Source organism: Schistocerca americana, chromosome 11 (assembly GCF_021461395.2).
Source record: "Schistocerca americana isolate TAMUIC-IGC-003095 chromosome 11, iqSchAmer2.1, whole genome shotgun sequence".
Taxonomy (NCBI): domain Eukaryota; kingdom Metazoa; phylum Arthropoda; class Insecta; order Orthoptera; family Acrididae; genus Schistocerca; species Schistocerca americana.
In genome coordinates this window covers 126318980-126338858 of record NC_060129.1, presented here as the reverse complement: position 1 = coordinate 126338858, position 19879 = coordinate 126318980, and the positions used below count along the sequence as shown (strand labels likewise).

The window sequence follows — 19879 nt, the reverse complement described above, 5'->3', positions numbered from 1 at the left end:
AGTGTCAGTCGTGATTCGAACAGTGTTCTCGTAGCTGTGCACTAAATCGGAGCTAAGCGAATTCAAACACGGGCAAACCGTCAGTGCTCGTAAAGCGGATGTTTCTGTAACCAAGATAGTCAAAATGTTTGGTGTTTCAAAAGGCATTGTATCAAAGATTTAAACTGCACACAGGGAAAGCAGGAAATCATTATCCACAAGTCACAACACGGATGAAAGTGTGAGTCGAGTGAACACGAAAGACAGTTATTGAAGAGGATTGAGACGAAAAATTAATGACACCTGCAGAAGTCACTGCAGAACTGAATGTCGTACTCGCGAATCCTGTCAGTGCCAAAACAAAGTGATGGGAGCTCCACAAGCAGGAAATTTCAGCACAAGTTAGAATTCTGCAACCACCCCTAAGTGTTGCAAACGCCTGTAACAAGAAAACTTGGTGCCACAGCCATAAATCTTGGATTACAGAGCAGTGAAAGAGTGTAATTTGGTTGGCTTAATCTTGTTTTACAGTGTTAACAACCTCTGATTGATTTCGTATCATGAGATCGAAGTAGTGTAGGTTTGATGATAATTTGGGCAGCCATATCACGGTATTCCGTAAGCCCCGTAGTCAACTGCCACAGATTATGTGACCATTTTTGCTGTCAGGTCCATCCCATGCTACACTGTTTGTCTTCCAACAGCGATGCTATGTTCCGAGATGACAGGCCCCGTTCACACAGCTCACAATGTCCACGGCTGGTTTAGTGAGTAAGAGGGTGAATTGTCACATCTTGCCTGGGCACCACAGTCACCAGATCTCAATATTATTGACCCTTTGTGTACTTTGGAGAGAAGGGTGTGCGACTGCTACCCGCGTCTACTGTTTTGCAAGAATTGTGTAAGACTCCCTTGGAAATCATGTTGTGTTGTTGTTGTGGTCTTAAGTCCTGAGACTGGTTTGATGCAGCTCTCCCTGCTACTCCATCCTGTGCAAGCTTCTTCGTCTCCCAGTACTTACTGCAACCTACATCCTTCTGAATCTGCTTAGTGTATTCATCTCTTGGTCTCCCTCTACGATTTTTACTCCCCGACGCTGCCCTCCAATACTAAATTTCGGATCCCTTGATACCTGAGAACGTGTCCTACCAACCGGTCCCTTCTTCTAGTCAAGTTGTGCCACAAACTCCTCTTCTCCCCAATTCTATTCAATACCTCCTCATTAGTTATGTGATCTGCCCATCTAATCTTCAGCATTCTTCTGTAGCACCACATTTCGAAAGCATCTATTCTCTTCTTGTCTAAACTATTTATCGTCCACGTTTCACTTCCATACGTGGCTACACTCCATACAAATACTTTCAGAAACGGCTTCCTGACATTTAAATCTATACTCGCTGTTAACAAATTTCTCTTCTTCAGAAAGGCTTTCCTTGCCATTGCCAGTCTACATTTTATATCCTCTCTACTTCGACCATAATCAGTTATTTTGCTCCCCAAACAGCAAAACTCCTTTACTACTTTAAGTGTCTCATTTCCTAATCTGATTCCCTCAGCATCAACCAATTTAATTCGACTACATTCCATTATCCTCGTTTTGCTTTTGTTGATGTTCATCCTATATCCTCCCTTCAAGACACCGTCCATTCTGTTCAACTGCTCTTCCAAGTCCTTTGCTGTCTCTGTCAGAATTACAATGCCATCGGCAAATCTCAAAGTTTTTATTTCTTCTCCGTGGATTTTAATACCTACTCCGAACTTTTCTTTTGTTTCTTTTACTGCTTGCTCAATATACAGATTGAATAACATCGGGGATAGGCTACAACCCTCTCTCACTCCCTTCCCAACCACTGCTTCCCTTTCATACCCTGGAAACCATACACGACCTGTATTTATTCATTTGAAGGACAACTGGATGCTGTTTTGACTGCCGACGGTTTTCCTACACATGTGTTAGTCACGGTAATGTGTTTTAGTTTTGGTGTTTCCATATTTTTGTCTACCCCCGTACAGCAAGATCAGTCAGATTTGAACAAAGAGTCACCATTATCATCAGGAACAAACAGCAGATGCCGAATCAACAGGCACCGCTGAGGAAAACAGCTACACCACTAGAGAAAATAGTTTTATGGACAATGGCAGTGAAGTACTGCAAGCGCCCACGGTGAGATGTACTGTATACTCCAAATGGGCACTTCATTCAGCAGTGTGTGATAGTACTACACTTGTAGGAGTGATGGAGAGCACGCCATTACCATCTCCCCATGCTACTTCTCGGGTGAAATGTGACGGAGCTTCAAGCCAGTTTGCCTTGGCGGCTAATAGAAATTATGTAACTGATGACCGACTGACAGAAACAGTCACTCCACCACAGAATGAAAGTTTCACTCCACATCGTACATCGGCGGTACTCACCGGCGAATCCGAGGTGGGACGGCGCGCCGGTGACGGTGGCCGGTCGTACTCGGGCGCCGGCTCCCGCCAGTTGCGGTTGCGGGCGTCGTCTGCCCCCGCGGGCTGCCGGCGCTGCTGCGGCTGCCAGCCGCCCCTCCCACCCCCGCCCCTCCCCCGGCCCCTGGCCGAGCCGCGCCACTGCGTGTCCGGCCGCCTCTTGGCACCCTGCCCGAAAGGGGCACGGCGCGATGCGAGCCCACTGTCACCGTCTCCGCCGGTGCTGCCCTTCTCGCTGTCACCATTACCCTTGCTGCTGCTGCTGTTGTCGTTGTTGTTGTTGTTGTTGTTGTTGCTGCTGCTGCTGTTGTCTGTGGTGCTGCTCTCACTGACGATCCCATTCACACAGCTACCGTTCTCAGTTGACACGTCGGCCCTGCCAGCAGACTTGTCTTGTGTTGAGCCTGCCCCCTGCTGCTGTTGGGCTGCTGGGATGAATTCAGGAGCATCCTGAGTGAGAAACAGAAGTTAGCAACTACACTTTTTTACGTATAGTTCTCCAGCTGCTGTATATTTCTTAAAAAATATTTTCCTGCATGTTGTTGTTCTTTTGTTTTGAAATAAATATTCATTTCCTTCCAGAATGACTTTTACCCACCCTCGTAGGCAAGGACATTAAAGCGTATCTGTGTGATGGCACTCGACTCTTAGTTAATTCTGTCCGAATATCATTTGCGAAAAATCTTCATTACCTGTACCCGGTTGGCGAGTGGTCGAGGGCGTGGTGTGAAAACTCCTAAACGCCTGCCTTTATTCCAGTGTCTTGGATTAAATTCCAAACCACATTGCAGTGCCTCATTAAGTGAGCGGATGTGAAACTGTCGATGGTGATCTATACAGCGAATGAGATAGTTAATCTCGGCGGCTCCTCGGTGCTATTTGAGAGGAGTAAGGGTGCCAGCACCAAGTTTCATCTTCACCCTTCCCTTCATTCATAACACAAACCCAACGCTACACTGTATGAAACTTCATAACAGAACAGAGGAAGGCAATGACAAACCATCTCCACTAGGACCCCACCTACAACAGCGAACCAGGATCTTTATATTTGTCACCGTATGTTCAGTTCTGGAAGTATGGGGTTATTTTGACTTTGAGAATGACTCTTCACTCTACAGCAGAGAGTGCACTCGTTTGCAACTTACTGGCAGATTACGACTGGGTGTCACACTAGGAATCGAACCTAGGACCTTTGTCTTTTGGGAGCAAGAGCTCTGTGACGCTGTCCACACACGATTCACGACCTGCACTCACAATTTACTTGTGCCAGTCCTCTTCTCGTACCTTCCAAACTTCACACAATCTCTACTCTCAGATTCTGAGTATTGCTCGGACGGTGAAACGTTTGTCCACAAAATGCAAAAGTCACTGATCCGAGTCCTGGTGAAGCATATAGTTTTAATCTGCCAGAAAGTTTCACTTTATTTTATTACTTAGCAGTTAGCTAATTTTAGCCCTCTTGTTATGCTTACAACATGTTATAATCCACACAGAAGCATAGGATAAAAAGCAACAAGCAAAAATAATGTAAGAGTCATATGACACTGTTAGCTGTCAAAAAGGGTGTTCTTCCTCCATGCACACTGGCCCCTGTCCTTGTGGGTATGCAAGACTTGTGTCATATTTGTATTTGTGGAGTGTGAGAGTAATGGCTGCATGTACAGTGTAGTGTTACATTGTTGTATAATGATGATGATGATGGTGGTGGTGGTGATGGTCGTGATGAGAGAAGGAAGAGAGTAAAACCTGTTGCTAACACACAGCTTAGTTCTCATGAACACGACCAAGGTGGCGGCCAACTTAATGTGTCCATCTGATGGACAGATCACCATAAACAGTATCACATGTCTTCACTTCAAGAGAGACTGCAGAGAGGTTTGGAATTTAGTCCAGGAGATGTGCACAAAGAATGGTGGTCAGGAACTTTAAACCAAAACCTGTTCTCCCCCTGCTAGCCAAATAGCAGCAGTGAAAATTTCATCTATCACCAGCATTCAAATCAGCTTCCCTTAGAGTCGAGAGCATGCATTAGCATCCTTGTCTATGCAGGTAGATAAAGCAATGGGTTATGGTGACCAAATAATAGTTTTGCATAACCGTAGGTGGTACAGACAGCACTACCACAGATGTCTGTTTACATTCAAATATTTACACTAACATCTTTTAATGTTTTCTGTATGCAGGCACAGTGACAACACCTGCACGAGGGTTTCACTTCTACTTTATTGCACAAGGGCTTCACATGTGTGAATTCTGCCCCTGCCTACTACAGTTGTGCAAAACTGTCAAGAGGGTGCCATCACACGTTGCTTCACCTGCCACACACTTGCATTGAATATGCTATAACTATAACAATTTTTAATGTGATGCACCTTGATAATGCCTCCGTGTATGAAATTAGCTAACTGCAAAATAATAAAATAAGGCCTTTATTTTTAATTATAAGGGATGTACAAAAAGAAACAAGCCGGAGTCTGGAATGCACAATCCAGTGACAGGAGAGTAATATCGTGGCACGTGTAACGGGGTGTGGCTCCGACCAGAGGGTAGAAGTTCACAGCCTGTCGCTAGAGGCCGCGTGTGCACATCACGTGACTACACAGAGCAAGCAGCAGCACACATCAATCGTCCAACGCTGCCAGTAGCATTGCAAACAGTGACACGGAGATGTCACAAAAGAAGAGCAAAGAGGTGTTTGTTTCCTGACAGCAGAAGAAGTACGAGGAACGGACATTCATCGAGAAATGTCACAAGTGTATGGCGAACACTGCGTGTCCCTCGTAACGGTCAAGGTGTGGTGCAAGTGCTTCAGGGAAGGAAGGGTGTCATCAGCCGATGATGCACAGTCTGGAGCACCACACTGCACTACCGATGACATCGTCCAGCTGGTGGATGCACTCATTACCCGGGACCACCGAGTGACAGTGAAAGCCATAGCCGCTGTGGTCGGATTGAGCGTCTGAAGTGTTCACACCATCACGAAGGGACGACTGCCCATGTGCAAAGTGTGTGCCCAATGGGTTGCCCGACAGTCTTCAACCACATCAGGAAGCATGTCGAATGGCCCACTGTCTTGTCCACCTGCAGTACTATGCTCAGGAAAGGAATGCATTCCTGGCATGAGTGGTGGCCGGAGATGAGTCACGGTGTCATAGCTTCGAACCAGAATCAAAATGACAGAGCCGTAAGCATCCAGGGTCACGGCACTGCATAAATTCAAATGGGAGTTCTCGGCCACCCTCTATACAGTCCAGACCTCTCTCCCTGCGACACGCCATTTTTGGTCCACTTAAAAAGGCTCTGAGGGGCAAACGGTTCACCTCGGACGACGACGTCCAGCTGTACGTGCAGAACTGGTTAGCATTGCAGCCCCGGGAATTTTACGAGACAGCCATTCACCGCCTTGTGTCACAGTGGGACAATGTCTCAACAGCCAGGGTCAATACTGCTAACATACAGGTACTGGTTTCTGTAATTATGCCTCCGGCTCGTTTCTTTTTGAATGTCCCTTATAAAAGCACAGCCTATGCCATGAGCAAATCTTTGTTATATGTACAATTATAACAATGCAATAAAAATTACAGACTTTTTCCTATGACCTCTTCCTTTCCCAGTGTTTATTCTACCATACAATGTCCCCTACATTCATGATTTGGCCAATTTATTTTATTTTAGGCCAGATGACCACATTTAACTCATGCAAGAGAAGTCCTGTGAGCTAACTGTCTGTGAATCATGCAGAGTTTGTTCTGTGTTATACCATATTTTAACCGTTTTTGGTGTTCTGCACCTCATTTGGTAAAAACAAAACCCTTATAAGATCTTTTTGTTGTCGGTCTCTCAAGAACTCTTCCCCTCGGGAACAGGCAAAGGTATCAAACAGAAAGTTCTGGCACATACTAAGGTCTACTGTCCCTCACCAGAGCAAAAAATTTAAGCGTCCAAATCAATGCAATCAAAATATATGATCATTTATGTCATATGTTGATAATAGCAAACTCACTTAATGAAACCTGTAGGGTGCTTCCTGTTGACCTAGAATCATGCAATTTGACAAGAAGCAAGTAAAAAAAAATACAAAAGTTTTTAATTTGTAATTAGTGTATTTTAGGCACTTTTCCACACTAATTAAGGCAAATGCTGAGTTGTTCCCCAATCCCCACTTCACAAAGCATGATACACTAACAGTTAAAATGTGATAACACACACAACAAGGTTCAAACTCTTGTAACCAGAATCTGACAACCACGAGACACAGGCCAAATGCGTTGATGGCGAGTCACCAAAAACCACAGAAAGACAACAACTGTGGACAACAGTGAAGATGACGACGACAGCTGTGGATGGATACAGCAGAATGGCAAGTCTGAAGAGTGAACCAAACTGAGAACCTAGACGTAGCAAGATCAGGAACCGAACAACAATGGGCATGACATATGATACAAGAGTGCAGTCGGAACAAGACTGGCTGCTGAGCCTCTGCGTGCCTGCTTTATAAGGCGCCCGTGAGCGCAGACAGGCTGACACGGTGGGTGTGGCCCGTGCAGAGTGCCACAGCAGTGACAGCAGCAGCTTTCAGATTATAAGGGCACTGCCTAGCGGCTGTCCTCTACGTCCACGCCTTCTGGAAGGCTGTCCAAATTGTAGGACCGGGATACCAGACAGACGATTCACAGAGGTCAACTGAATGTCAGGTTTCTCTCATAATGTAATGATGATGTGACATGTACACAAAAAGAAAGTTAACAGAACTCTAATATTATTTTGCGCGAATAATGGAGAAACATCAAATAAAGACCATTCTGCATGTAAGGCAGAAAATTAAGATGCTTGGGGCGACCAATGACGGGCTAGGTCTGCAGATGCTGGACGTTTACAGTAATGAGTGTGAATGTGGAATGCAGTACATCGGACACACACAGCAGCGCACCTCACAGTGCTGTATGGAGCACAGCAGGAATGTTCGACTAGAGAAGACAGAGATGTCCGCAGTGTCAGAACGGAGCATCAGTGAGGAACTATGCAGTACCAACGGGTTCTGGGACTCTATTGGCAACGAGGCAGTAGAAATACTTCCGCCAACACACTAATAAACTGGGACAGCAGTATTCAACTCAGCACAATGTGGGATTTTGCAATCACAAAAATATGACAGGAGTGATCCGTTCTGTTGGTCGTGCCACTACTCGCCTGATAATATTTTATCATTATTTATTTTCTGTCTGAATTAGTTTTTGGAATGTTGGTTGATGTGACATATTGATCTGTGGCACAGCTCAATGATCAGGTTTTGTCAGAAAAAGACAGTTTGATTGTGAGTTGGCAAAGTTAACAAATGTGAATAGAATCCTTTGATATGGTGCTGCACTGCTGAGTAGCTTAGCCCAATGTCTAGGTTACACTGAAAAGTCAAAGACTGCTGCGCATTGGTGACAGTTAACCCATCACAGATAGGTGGTGTGCACATCTTCCCTCCCTACGCTTACTAGACAACAGGAAGGACTCCACCCACAAAACTACGCAGACAAGAAAAAAAAAAAAAAATTCCCAGGCTTTTCCCAGTTAAAATTATCTTTCTCCTGGGTGAAAATACACTTTTTCCTTGTTAAGTGACAGTGTATTTTTCCTTGGAACTGTAAAACTTATCAATCCTTTGAATGGTTATAGTTTTATACACTACCATTTAACCTCCCAGCCCTTTAGAAAACCAAACTCAGCGGAAAAAAAATTAAATTGGAAAGATCTTTGATATGCAGCAACATGTATGCATGCATATTCTCATATAAATTTCCACCAAACGCCGCATTTTACTTTGCAAAGCACCAAAATCAAGATTGTAATACACTTTTGTAGCCAGTCGTAGCTCATCCCATGATCTCGCCAGCCGATGACAGTGGATATTCAGAGCATAGGACATGTGATGTAGCCAGCCAATAGCAATATCACTGTTAAGTAGCGTGTAAACACAATTAGGGAAAGTTAATGGCTTAAATTAATATACATAGGGTTGCTACAAGAAAAGCAAAGCTTTCACATATAATATTGTGTCTCCAAGATTAATAAGCTGCAGGAGAAGCAAAGCTTTCATGTATTGTGTTGATATTTTTTGCACTTGTTACACTTTAAGATACAGCATACAAATGTGCCAGTAAAATTTTTAATAAAGACATAAATGTCTGATCTTCTGGGCTCAAAATTTTTCAAATGGTCATCCTCAAAGAGCTGATTTTTAAATGATAGTCAAATGCTCTGTGATTTACAACATTCATGGTACATTCTCACACGTAGTTAATCTTGCATAATAGGAAATTTAATTTGAAAGTAACGCTTTTAAAACAACCATTCACAATATTTGGCTGCGACCTGTAAGAAATAGGTTCGTTTCAGTAGTTGCCAGAGAGCACCAGATAACAGGTGTCACCGTGTGTGCGCAGCTACGATGATGCAGGAAGCCTGTATGTTCATAGGTATAAAACATTGAAAGATCTTTACATTATGTCATAAAGGAAACAAGACATCAGACGATACTCCAAGAGCATCAGAATTTTGTGAACCATACTAAAATACATAATTTGGCTGAAAGTGCACATTTGTATGTCCATATTCGGATGTAAATTTTCTTGGAATACCAGTAACAGATTATCTCATGTTTGGTTCTTTATTATGGCATAATGCCATACGTGCTAGAAGATGAAAATGTGCACTTTTGAAATGTAGTGAACAGTTGAAACTAGCCAATAGTGTGGAATTAAACTTCGCTTCAAATAAATTGACTGCCTCGGCGGAAAAATTAATAAAAAGCTAAATTTCTTTCGCAAATCGACAGAAATAACTTCATTGTTCTGCAATGCTTGACTGCGAGGAAGGTGGAAATAAAATCTGAAACTAATAACATATTTTAGCCTCCTGTACTTATGTGAATGTATTTTAATTCACTTGACAGCTCCCGGCCACAGAAATCCATTTTGTTTTCATTTGACGTGAGAGCAATAAACGAAGAGGAAACAGCAAAATCACTAAACATAAATGCAGGTCACATGGAGATTCTCCACCTCTCCACTATAACTCTGACTGCTCTGTGCATCAGAAAAAAACCTCGCAATTAATATTGGCTGGGATAATTTGTAACCGGGAGAACAAGAACTCTTCAGAAAATTTGAATTCTTTATTTTCTACAGCTAATAACTTGCTTTTTTGTGTGACATAAAATTAAATATACGATACATGAAACCAGCAGAAGAGACAAGCAAGACAGTACAGATTTCTTAAATTCTTAAGTTCTAACATTTTTCTCTCTATAACCTTGTTACAGCTTTACATGGCGTGCTTTCCTTTCTGGGAAAGGCTCTATTACCTTATCAAAGTTCGTCAAACATTTTGCTAAATGAAAAAACGAAATGTCTTCTAATGCTGAAAAAGGTGTTAATACAAACGGTACCCAAGACTTGTGTGGTTTCTCAATCTGATTATGTGTATTTTGGCACTGTCTGCTAGATAAAACGAAATAGGCCTGTCTAGTATCGTAGCAATTGTAAAACACACCAAATAAACGACACTCTTTCGACACAAATCATCATTTTTATAACATGATAGAATATAATTCATGAAGTACCAATATCAAATGCCTATTAGGCCTACTACTACAAGCAAAAAGCTTTATGTTAGAAAATAGTTTCACATTTCATTCACACGCTCCAGCTTCTCAAGCATGAGATTGAAAAGTAGTAGTATGAAATTTTTATATAAATTTGGAATCACCTTATTCTTCCATAATTTGTGTGATGTCCCCATTTCTTCTTCTTCTTCCTTGTTCTAACAAACCATCTTGTCATCACTAATTCTATAACGTATTCTGCAGTTAATTTCACTATCCCTGCCACAATCAACAGTTTAGTTATCCCGTGTTTATTCTCCAGTTAGGCATTAGTAAGTGCTCATACAACGTATGCTACTCCCAGAACAGAGCTCAGGCGGTTGCTACCGGAGACAGTACAACTGGACCTTACTGGTGTAGCGGTCTGGCCTAAAATTTTCAATCGAAATTTCATTTTTTTGGATACACCAAGAAGATTATGTATTATCTTTCTTATCTATTATTCCTGTTAATCATTTATTTCCAGTCTGATACTCTGAATCTGTGGATTTCACTGGTAATTATAACAACGCTGATCATTCGCAAACCCAGTCAATCAAATAAACAAACAGCAACTGCCATTCACCCGTTCGGCTATATTCTGCTCAGCTTGTATAGCCCTGTCCTCTTCTGTCGGCAGGAAAGTTTATTTTTAGATGAGACGGGGATTCCCCTGGCAGAGAATGATGTACAACAAGCACACATTCAAAAATCAACTTATGATTTGTTCAGAAATAAACTTAATATGTTCAGAAACCAACATGGATGCGTTTCAAAATCATATGACTAATCGATAGACCAATGTGCGCTGGATACTGGTGCTTTGTGAAAGAACATTTTTTTTCCCCCCCTCAAGAAAATGAATTTGGTGGCCCCCCTCCCTTTCCCTGAAATTGTCGCCTGTGGTAGACAGCCCGATTTGCCCGCAATGAATCTGGCAGCTTGCAGTGCCAGTAAAATTTTTCCGTGCAGCATATTGCTGCTGATGTTGCTTACACAGCTAAAAGCTACACTTCTGCAGCCACTAGCAGGAGAAGGTACTACACATGTGTGACTCAACTGTGTATGCACATGAGCCCGCCCGCAACTGCTCAAACAAATCTAATGTAAACCGTTAAGATGTCACGCTCATTGGAGGCAATTTGTTGTTATGAAGCACTGCACAGCCTTCCTAAGATCTTTTGACACATTTTGCTGTTGGCAGACACTTGTATGAGCACCGTGTTTCGTTGTTGTATATGGCACATTTCCTTTGCAACCTAAGTTTTATTTTGGTTATTTTTTTTCCTCTCATTCATGTTTTATTGTTGCAGTATTATTCTGCAGTAGTGGGATACATAATATCCTTTGTTAGATAATTGTTTCTTACCACTCAAAATTACAAAAATTTAACTGAAAACTAAAACAAAACAAAAAAATTCCAGAAATTCTAAACAATTCCCAAGTTTATCCTGGCTTTCTCCCAGATGAAAAAATTCCCGGGACTTTCCCAGATCTCCCAGCTGTCCCAGGTCGTATACACCCTGGATAAGCATCAGAAAAGAGGAAACACTGCAGTCTCACCTCCCAGTTGGTGCCATTGACTTGGCCACTCTGCTGGCTGCGTGGGACGAACTCCTCGGCATCAACAGAGAAGGGGGCGGGTGCCTGCCTCCCCCTGCCACGACGGCCAGGGAATGCACCGCGAGGCGGCGGACCTCCACGGTGCCGCCCCCGCGTGCCCCGTCCCCCGCCATACGCCTCCCCCGACGAGCGGAAGTCCCGGGCCTGGCGGTCCTGTCTCGTCACTGGCGGATCTCCACCGCCGCCACTAGCGTACTCATTTGCCGAACTCTGCCCGCCGCGCTGGTACTGTTGCTGCCACGATGTCGAGTTGTTCCAGTTGTCCATAGCTGATAGTTCAGTGGGCTGCTCCCTACAAACAGATTTAAGTCTAGGTCAGCTTTATGGAAAACTGTTGACAAACTGCAAGGTTTTGACTCAAAGACAGCTTGGAAAGACTGTAAGTGGACATAAGAACCAAAATTTGGCGGCTGACCCCTACCAAGAGATCAAAGAATTCAAATTGTGGACAATTGTGCTGTTAAGTATTAGACATTTGTAATTTATTAACCTGGTTACCATCACCTAATTGTGTAGCATAAAAGTCTTATCATCATGGTGCAATCTTGCTAATACCACGTTTTTTCCTTCTTTTTTACATGTATTGAAAATCTATATTTGTCAACAAATACTCATAACTTTTAATACCTTTTTTGTTTTCATCACTGGCCACATGAAAAGAAAATAACAATCTGGTGTAGACATGCAAAAATGATGCAAAGTAATTACATACATTAGTAACAGTGCTCAATCTCCAGAAATTAAAAAACATTTTATTTTCTGTTTGATATTTTCCCCCAAATTTTAATTTAGTGTGTTGTGAATACTGGCATTTTCAAAGTGATCTGTTACTAAAAATAAAAAGATTTTTTTTTATAAAAGTTGTTATTCAATATTTGTTGATTAGCGTTTCTATTTATTAAAGTACGGAAATCTAAGAAAGTAAAAAAGCTGCTAGTGAGAGTCAAACCAGCAACACTACATCCTGAAGACTGTTATGCTACCAGTTGGCTACAAACAACAGCGCTGATAAATTAAAAGTGTGTTCTGCTGAACAGCACTGTGAAATCTACTAATCATTGAAGGTATTTTTTTCATACGCTTTTGATAATTGTGTTCTACTGCTTTAGGAAATTCAGGTCTGGATGATGAATTTCAGGTTCTGTAAGCACAAAGAAAATAATCAAATAGGGCCTGTCCCTACTGTCCCATTATTAGATTGAAAAGATACAACAACAATATGAAACATTAATAATAATAATAATCTTGAAAATTAATAACTGTTTCTTTGCATATGGTATGTCACTAAGTTTGGATAAAACATAACACATGCAACACTATTGCACAAGCCCTGATTACACCATTAGTAATAATGCAGGAGAGTAAACTAATAAATAAAACAGAATATTCTAACTTCTTGGTAACAACCTTAACTGGACATCACATGTTACTGAGCATCTTAAATATCTAAGCTCTGAACTACTACATTTGAGATAATATTAGATTTTGGAGATGAAAATCTGGAAAGGTAACCTTCCTATTTTCAGTCATTAGTGACTTGCCACTGATGAAATGTGTAACAACAGGTTCTAACCGTCTCTTGTAGACAGCTCTTTAAACGGCTGGACATAACACCAGCCTCACAATGTATGTACATCCTTAGAAAGTTTGCTGTCAATAACCAACCATAGTTTGAAAACAACAGTGAATTCATAAATACAGCACTGGAAGCAAAAATGATGTATACTATTTATCACACAGTCTTAGTGAAACACAGAAAGAAGTGATGTTTTCAGCCACAAAAATCATTGACCAAATGCCCAGTAATATAAATAGCCAAGAAGATAAAAAAAGTAACTTCAAACACAAGTTGAAATCCTATCTCCTTGACAACTCCTGTCACACAACAGAAATAAACCACTGTAGGCGTGAGAGGGAAAAAAGGCAAGTTAAGAAATCACATAATCAGTCAGCATGTTGCCGCATTTTTAGCTGCGAGAAAGTGTAAAACTGACTGTTGGCATATCATGGCAAGAGTCTGCCATTGTGGTCCACAGGCATGCAAATAACCAACTAACTTGGAGGGCACAGACAAAAAAAAAAAAGGTGCTTATTAGCACCACATATGTTTCACCATTCCAGAAAAAGAATCTATAAACACCTTCGAAGCTAAAATGTCTGAAATTAGAGTGAAGGAATTCTCATTCACTGCATACAAACTCAGGACGATATTGCCCAAACATCTGATAGTAAAAAAAAGGGTCGACAGAAGCGTCCGATCCCACCCGTCAGCTTTGACCAGTGACGTAAGGCTGTTGTGGTGTGTGACGTTATAACGGCGCGGAGTTTAGTTTGTGAGAGTGGCGTGTTTGTAGGTGTCATTTTGATGTGATCGGTGGTGCTCTCTGGTGGTGTGTTGTGTGTTAGGTGATGTTTTTGGTTTAGTTTGCACATGTGGCATGTTTATACGTGGCGTACTGTTGTGGTCGGTGGTTCTCTCTGGTGGTATGTTTATGGGTAGCGTGTTATGTGGCGTATGGGGTTCACTGGTGTGGTAGCTTTGCACTGTGTGGTATCGGTGGTGACTGTGCTTTCAGCAGAATATTTTTCAGTGAGTTAACGATTTTGGTTTTGTTATGTTGACGTTATTGTAGTTTTTTTTTCTGTTCATCGTGTGTGAATTTTGGTAAATTGAATTGTTTATGTCTTTGTTATGTATGGATATGACTGACAAGGTCAACAGTTTTTGGGTGTCGGCGATGATGGGGGAGAGTGCGTTGTGTCTAATAAAATTTCTTCAGCTATTCGGCCTGTTGGCTGAAGTCATGATGTGTTCAGTGTGTCGTGAAGAAATGAGGCTTACTAAAGTTCCGGCGTCTCTGACCAGGGACAGCTACATGTGGAGATGATGTTAAAGATAACAGGTCAAGGGAAGTGTTCGATTGTAATTTTGATTTTCTGGGTGCATTTTTGGGGTAGTATTAAGTGGGGTGGTGGTGAATGTTTTGAGATTTATAGTGTGGTATTGGTAGTTCTTGTTGACCTATATAGGTCAAGGTAAGTGATCGATTCCAGTGGATTTTGGGAAGGTTGTGGGGTCTTATTTTAGTGTTTTTTGTCGTTTGGTGTAGTGGTGTGTGTTTATATTTAGTTTGTCCCCAACCAAAAGCCTCCCACGCTTGTCCCCGTTAGTTTGATTAGGTTTTTTGTGGAAGGTGTGTGTGTGTGTGTGTGTGTGTGTGTGTGTGTGTGTGTGTGTGTGTGTGTGTTGGTTTTTCGATGTATTTATGTGTTCATGTTTACGTAATCACATCTTAGGTGCCATATTGGAGTGTTAGTGGATGGTCGTTTCTGGCATATTCATGACGTCATGGGTCAAAGCAGACAGGTGGAATTGGATGCTTCCGTATTTCCGTAAAAAACATGCAGAATATACTTTGCAATTTTCCGCAATCCTGAGATAGGTAGAACCTAACATTTATAGGAAAAACTCAAACAAGTGATCAAAGCAAATCAAAGATAAGAAGGATAATGGATAAAATCGAACAAAATTAAATGGGAAAAGTTAAGGAATTTTGTTATTTAGGCACCATGATGACAAAAGACATATTACTGAAAAAGTGGTTTTATATAAAAGAGAAAGGAAATCATCTAGATTTTAATCTTGACTCACTGTATGTATGACTGTGAAATTTGGACATTGTTGCAAACAGAAAGAAAGGGCTAAGAAGGGACGGAAATGTGGCTTTGAAGAGGCTAATGCCAATGACTGGACACTCACTGGAAAAGTTTTGAAAGAAGTCAAATTGTGAAAACACCTTGCAGCAGATAGTCACAAAGAGACAAAGAGGCCAGCACAAAACAGAAGAGTCCTACCTTTTTATCTGCCCAATCAACACAGCAGCATCAAACTGCATAGCATAACACTTTAAACACTGTTTTCAAATAATATACATTAACACATGTAATACTCTCACCTTGCAAAAGAGAAATTAGTGTCTTATTGTATGTTCTTCCCTTTATTTGTCAACAAAGTGCAAACGTGAAGTTTCAGAGAAGTGAGTAAAAAACAGCAGATGGCTCACTCTGCACACCTGACAAGAACTTGGTAAATATGACTAATTACTCAATGTGTTAACATTTTCACTCTGAAACAAAGATTTAGATTTTTGTCAGATACCCTGTTTACGACTTGCAAATGCACTGCGAACTTACATAAAGACGTTGGAGACAGAAACAGCTTTTAGAGAAGAGTTCAAATTATTTCTTATTGAGAAGCATTTCGCCATCTAAGTAAGTTAGTTCGCAAGAATACTAAGCCCTTATTTACTGTCGAGTTCTGTTAGCTGAGGTAACATCTATGCTACATTTTTCTTTGCAAAAGAATTGTTTCTACAGTTGGTTTTCTGTTTCCTCTGCTTCAGATGCAGTGCAATACACCACCTCCGAGAGGAGATCTGATGCTAGATGGATAGAGTGGCAGCATGTTTCTTGCGTGTTATATTTTGCAGCAGTGATGTACAAAATGTTCATGTGTTTTTAGTTTTTGTAAGTGTTTATATCAAAACTCTCACATTAAAATTACTGCACGTAACACAAAACATGCAACGCAGCACGCATACAGCATCTGAGAAAGAACTATGATTGGATGGCAGCTGTCCTCCACCACTCAACTTGCTGAAATGTCATTCACAAAGTACTTTTAATTGGGATATACTTATGTCAGTGATTTACTTCTTGTGCATGTCACAATCTCGGTGTAGATTATGTATTTGTAATTTCCCTTCAAATCGTGTGGCTATACCAGTCTTAATACCCTGGACTAGTATTCATGAGGAGTAGGTTTTATTCCCCATCCGGCCATCCAAACTTGACTTTTTGCAAATTGCTAAGATGAATACTTGGTTGATTCTATTGATTAGGCCATGGCCAACTTTCTGCCCTATCCTCACCAAATCCTTTCCTAATTTGTTTATGTTTTATATATGTATATATTTTGCTATGAAGTTATCTCCCATGTCCCATGCTGTTGTACTGAATTGTCTATCGATCAATAAATAAAATACAAAAATCAATTTTTTTGTTGCGCAAGGCTATTATCTTCATCAGCTTGTGTTTCCCTAGTCTCTATATTTGTTGAATTTCGAACACTGGTTGTACACAAACACAGAGTTCTACAGATACATGATCTTGATGGACCAGAGAACAGACAATGTCACATTTTAAATTAATTTTTATTTGGCTTTACCCTTTTGAGCTGGTGTGCTCCCTTTACTATAAATTTAACACTAACAAACAGAATAGGTGATAACATATCTAGAAGCCTATTTAGTTGTTTATTCAGTTTTCACTGGTGATCAAAATGTTTGGCAATGTTCTCATGGAATCCAGAACAATTAAAATGTTTCAGTAGCACATTCGAAAACAAGCATTTTTCATCTAGGCCAAGCATAGGGCAATATAAAAGTCAAATCCTGCTCCCAGTGGAAAAAATCCACCCCAGAACACTCAGGTATTCATACATGACACATTCGGATTTATGGTCGGGTCGACAGAAGCGTCCGATCCCACGCGTCGGCTTTGACCCGTGACGTAAGGGTGTTGTGTGTGACGTCATGATGGCGCGGAGTTTGGTTTGAGTGTGGCTGTCTCCAGTTCTGTTTTATCTTATTTTATTTACTTTACTGATGTGTTCGGTCTATCTCGTGAGATTATTTTTTTAAAATTTAAAAACGCTTATTACTTATTTTAATTATCTGTTTCCTCCAATTTCTGTTTTAGTTTATTATATTTATCTTTCTGATCTGTTTGTTCTATCCCGTGAGATTTTTTTTTTAAAAAAAGACAAAAAACACTAATCAGCTACTGAAGCATCTTTATCTTCTATGGGTTGCAGGGGTTACGACCCCTGGGGAGGTGGGTGGGTATTCATGCATGGCTGTTGTCACTTACACGTTGTAGCTACGCAAGGCGTCTAAATTTGTTTATATTTAGTTTGCCCCCCCCCCCCTCCACCCAAAACACCCCATTTCCCGCGCTTGTCCCGTTAGTGTCATTAGGCTTCTTGTGGAAAGTGTGTGTGTGTGTGTGTGTGTGTGTGTGTGTGTGTGTGTTTTTGTTTCCGCCATATTTGTGACGTCATGGGTCAAAGCAGACGGGTGGGATCGGACGCTTCCGTATTTCCTTATGGTCTTGCAGTCATGTAACTACTATGGTTCTTCAGCACAGTATTTGAATTTCAAACATCTGCAAGTGTCGAGGGCTCAAGGGTGTTACTGGACCTCCTCTGAATTCTCAGTTGTGGGTGGTAACAGACAGGTCTATAATATAACCCAAGATCTAGGTTACAATGAAATGATCTGGTTGTGATTTGGCAAAGTCAACAAATGTGAGTGCCAAGTAAAGGTTGTTGTGTCAGACTGATGTGTGGTGTAGCTAAATGTTTACGTTCACACCACATTAAAAGGCATTAAAATTGCAAAAGGAAATTCAGAAAATGATAGGAACAAGTCTCCAATGAGTACTTCAATGCATATTATGCACATATATCATACAAGAACTACAAAAAATGCAAGGGGGTCCACTACATAACCTTCACTGTGAAGAGAGCATGTGATCTTAGATACCAGTTGCACCACACAGTTATGTGCATACAATGTGCCTTACTGAATTTTCTATGCATATCTGATACGTCTCTTTAACCACACAAACATTGCATTGTGGAGGAAGATATAACTGTATAGAGAGGGAAATAATGGTGAGTGGGGGCATGCAGTTAGGTAAATGAATGGAAGAAGTATAGGAGAAATTATTTTCTTGATTTCGCAAGATACAAACAGACCAAAACAATGATCAGGTGGAAGGTGGGTACATTACATTGGAAAAAATGTATGAGCAATAAGCATATGCACATTGCTAGACAAAAATGGATGGATGAGTCTAAAGGAGGGCTCTAATAAACAGTGGATGTCAAATTATAATCTGCTGACAGCTCTCACTGAACTCTCATACGTGAGAAACATTCAAAATCAGTGAGATCAAATACTGAAATGTTACCAATTCACTTATTGTCTTTTTGTCAGCAGATTGTACCACCAAAGTGGGTCAAGGATCACTAGGATGCCCAAGAACAACACAATGCAAGTTACAAATGTCACCACAGATTGGGTTGTGCCCCGAATAACACACAGAACAAATACATACTTTTACTACAATAATTTTTTATGTAATCTCCTCCCCCCCCCCCAATGTAGTTCTGAAAACAAGTTCTGTAGATTGCAATATTTACTAAATGTCGGCAACACCACTGTATTAAGATGCCACTCTTACGACAATTGATGATTTCGTTTTTTATTTCGCTCTGGCACTGGCGTGCCGACATTCACTTCACTGATACAAATTTGGATTAACAGAATGCTACACATACTATAACGAACTTTATTAAGGCGGGATTGCGAAAACCTAGAAGCCACCCAAAACGTACAGCAAGCCAAATAAGCGCTTTCACTCTTTTAAATATAACTATCAAGAAAGAAAATTTCGAAGAAGCAAAACAACAGCGGGATTTGTCAAATAAAGTATCATGCAGATGTACGATATGGTGAAAGCTACATTAATACCCTATATGTCAGAACAGGGCAGAAGGAAAATAATGTTAAATTAGGCACATATATGGAATTGGCTCACCTTTAAAACAGTGCTCGAAATTATGAGTTTCGAAAGAATACACGTTTCCTAACCTTTCAACAGCTGGAATTGATGTCACAGGTTACTTCGGCTCAAAGGCAATTTCACAAGTTCGATGAAACAATTATTATGACGTCACAAAATAAGATAAAATTGCACGTCTTTTTGGATTAGCCATGACTAGGTCAATAACACTAGTCATCATCTAACAGACCAAGGTACAGAATTTTCATATGACCACATTTTCAAATCGCTACCATCATTTCGGCATCCGTTGTTGACAATAGAATAAAATACAAGTGTTGGCAACCATGTGCCATCGACGACAAATGAAACGCCGGGGTACAGACTGCAGAAAGATGCTACAAGTTTTGGTAGGCTTTGAAAAGTCGCCACGTTTCGATATTTAAAGGAAAAATTCTACGTTGAAATAAAAAGAGCAACTGTCGAAGCTTCAAGTCAACCGAAAGAACAAATAGCTTTCAATTTGCGTGAAACATTTTTGCCTAGAATAGCAGTCAAATTTAT

General features: G+C 41.0%; 1 protein-coding gene across 2 annotated transcripts in view; it reads right to left on the bottom strand.

Annotated features, from left to right (window-relative positions):
- LOC124553803 (transcriptional repressor NF-X1) overlaps nucleotides 1-19644 on the bottom strand; it is a 285701-nt gene extending 266057 nt beyond the window's left edge. Inside the window, exons 1-3 of one of the 2 annotated variants that reach the window (XM_047127780.1) lie at nucleotides 19352-19644; nucleotides 11627-11978; nucleotides 2395-2880 (exon numbers count right to left, since the gene is read on the bottom strand). In XM_047127780.1, coding sequence (XP_046983736.1) covers nucleotides 2395-2880; nucleotides 11627-11953 — 813 coding nt within the window. In that variant the 5' untranslated portion in view covers nucleotides 11954-11978; nucleotides 19352-19644. The remainder of the gene's footprint in view (nucleotides 1-2394; nucleotides 2881-11626; nucleotides 11979-19351) is intronic. The other variant, XM_047127781.1, reaches the window with a different exon arrangement.
- Between the last annotated feature and the right edge of the window lie 235 nt (nucleotides 19645-19879).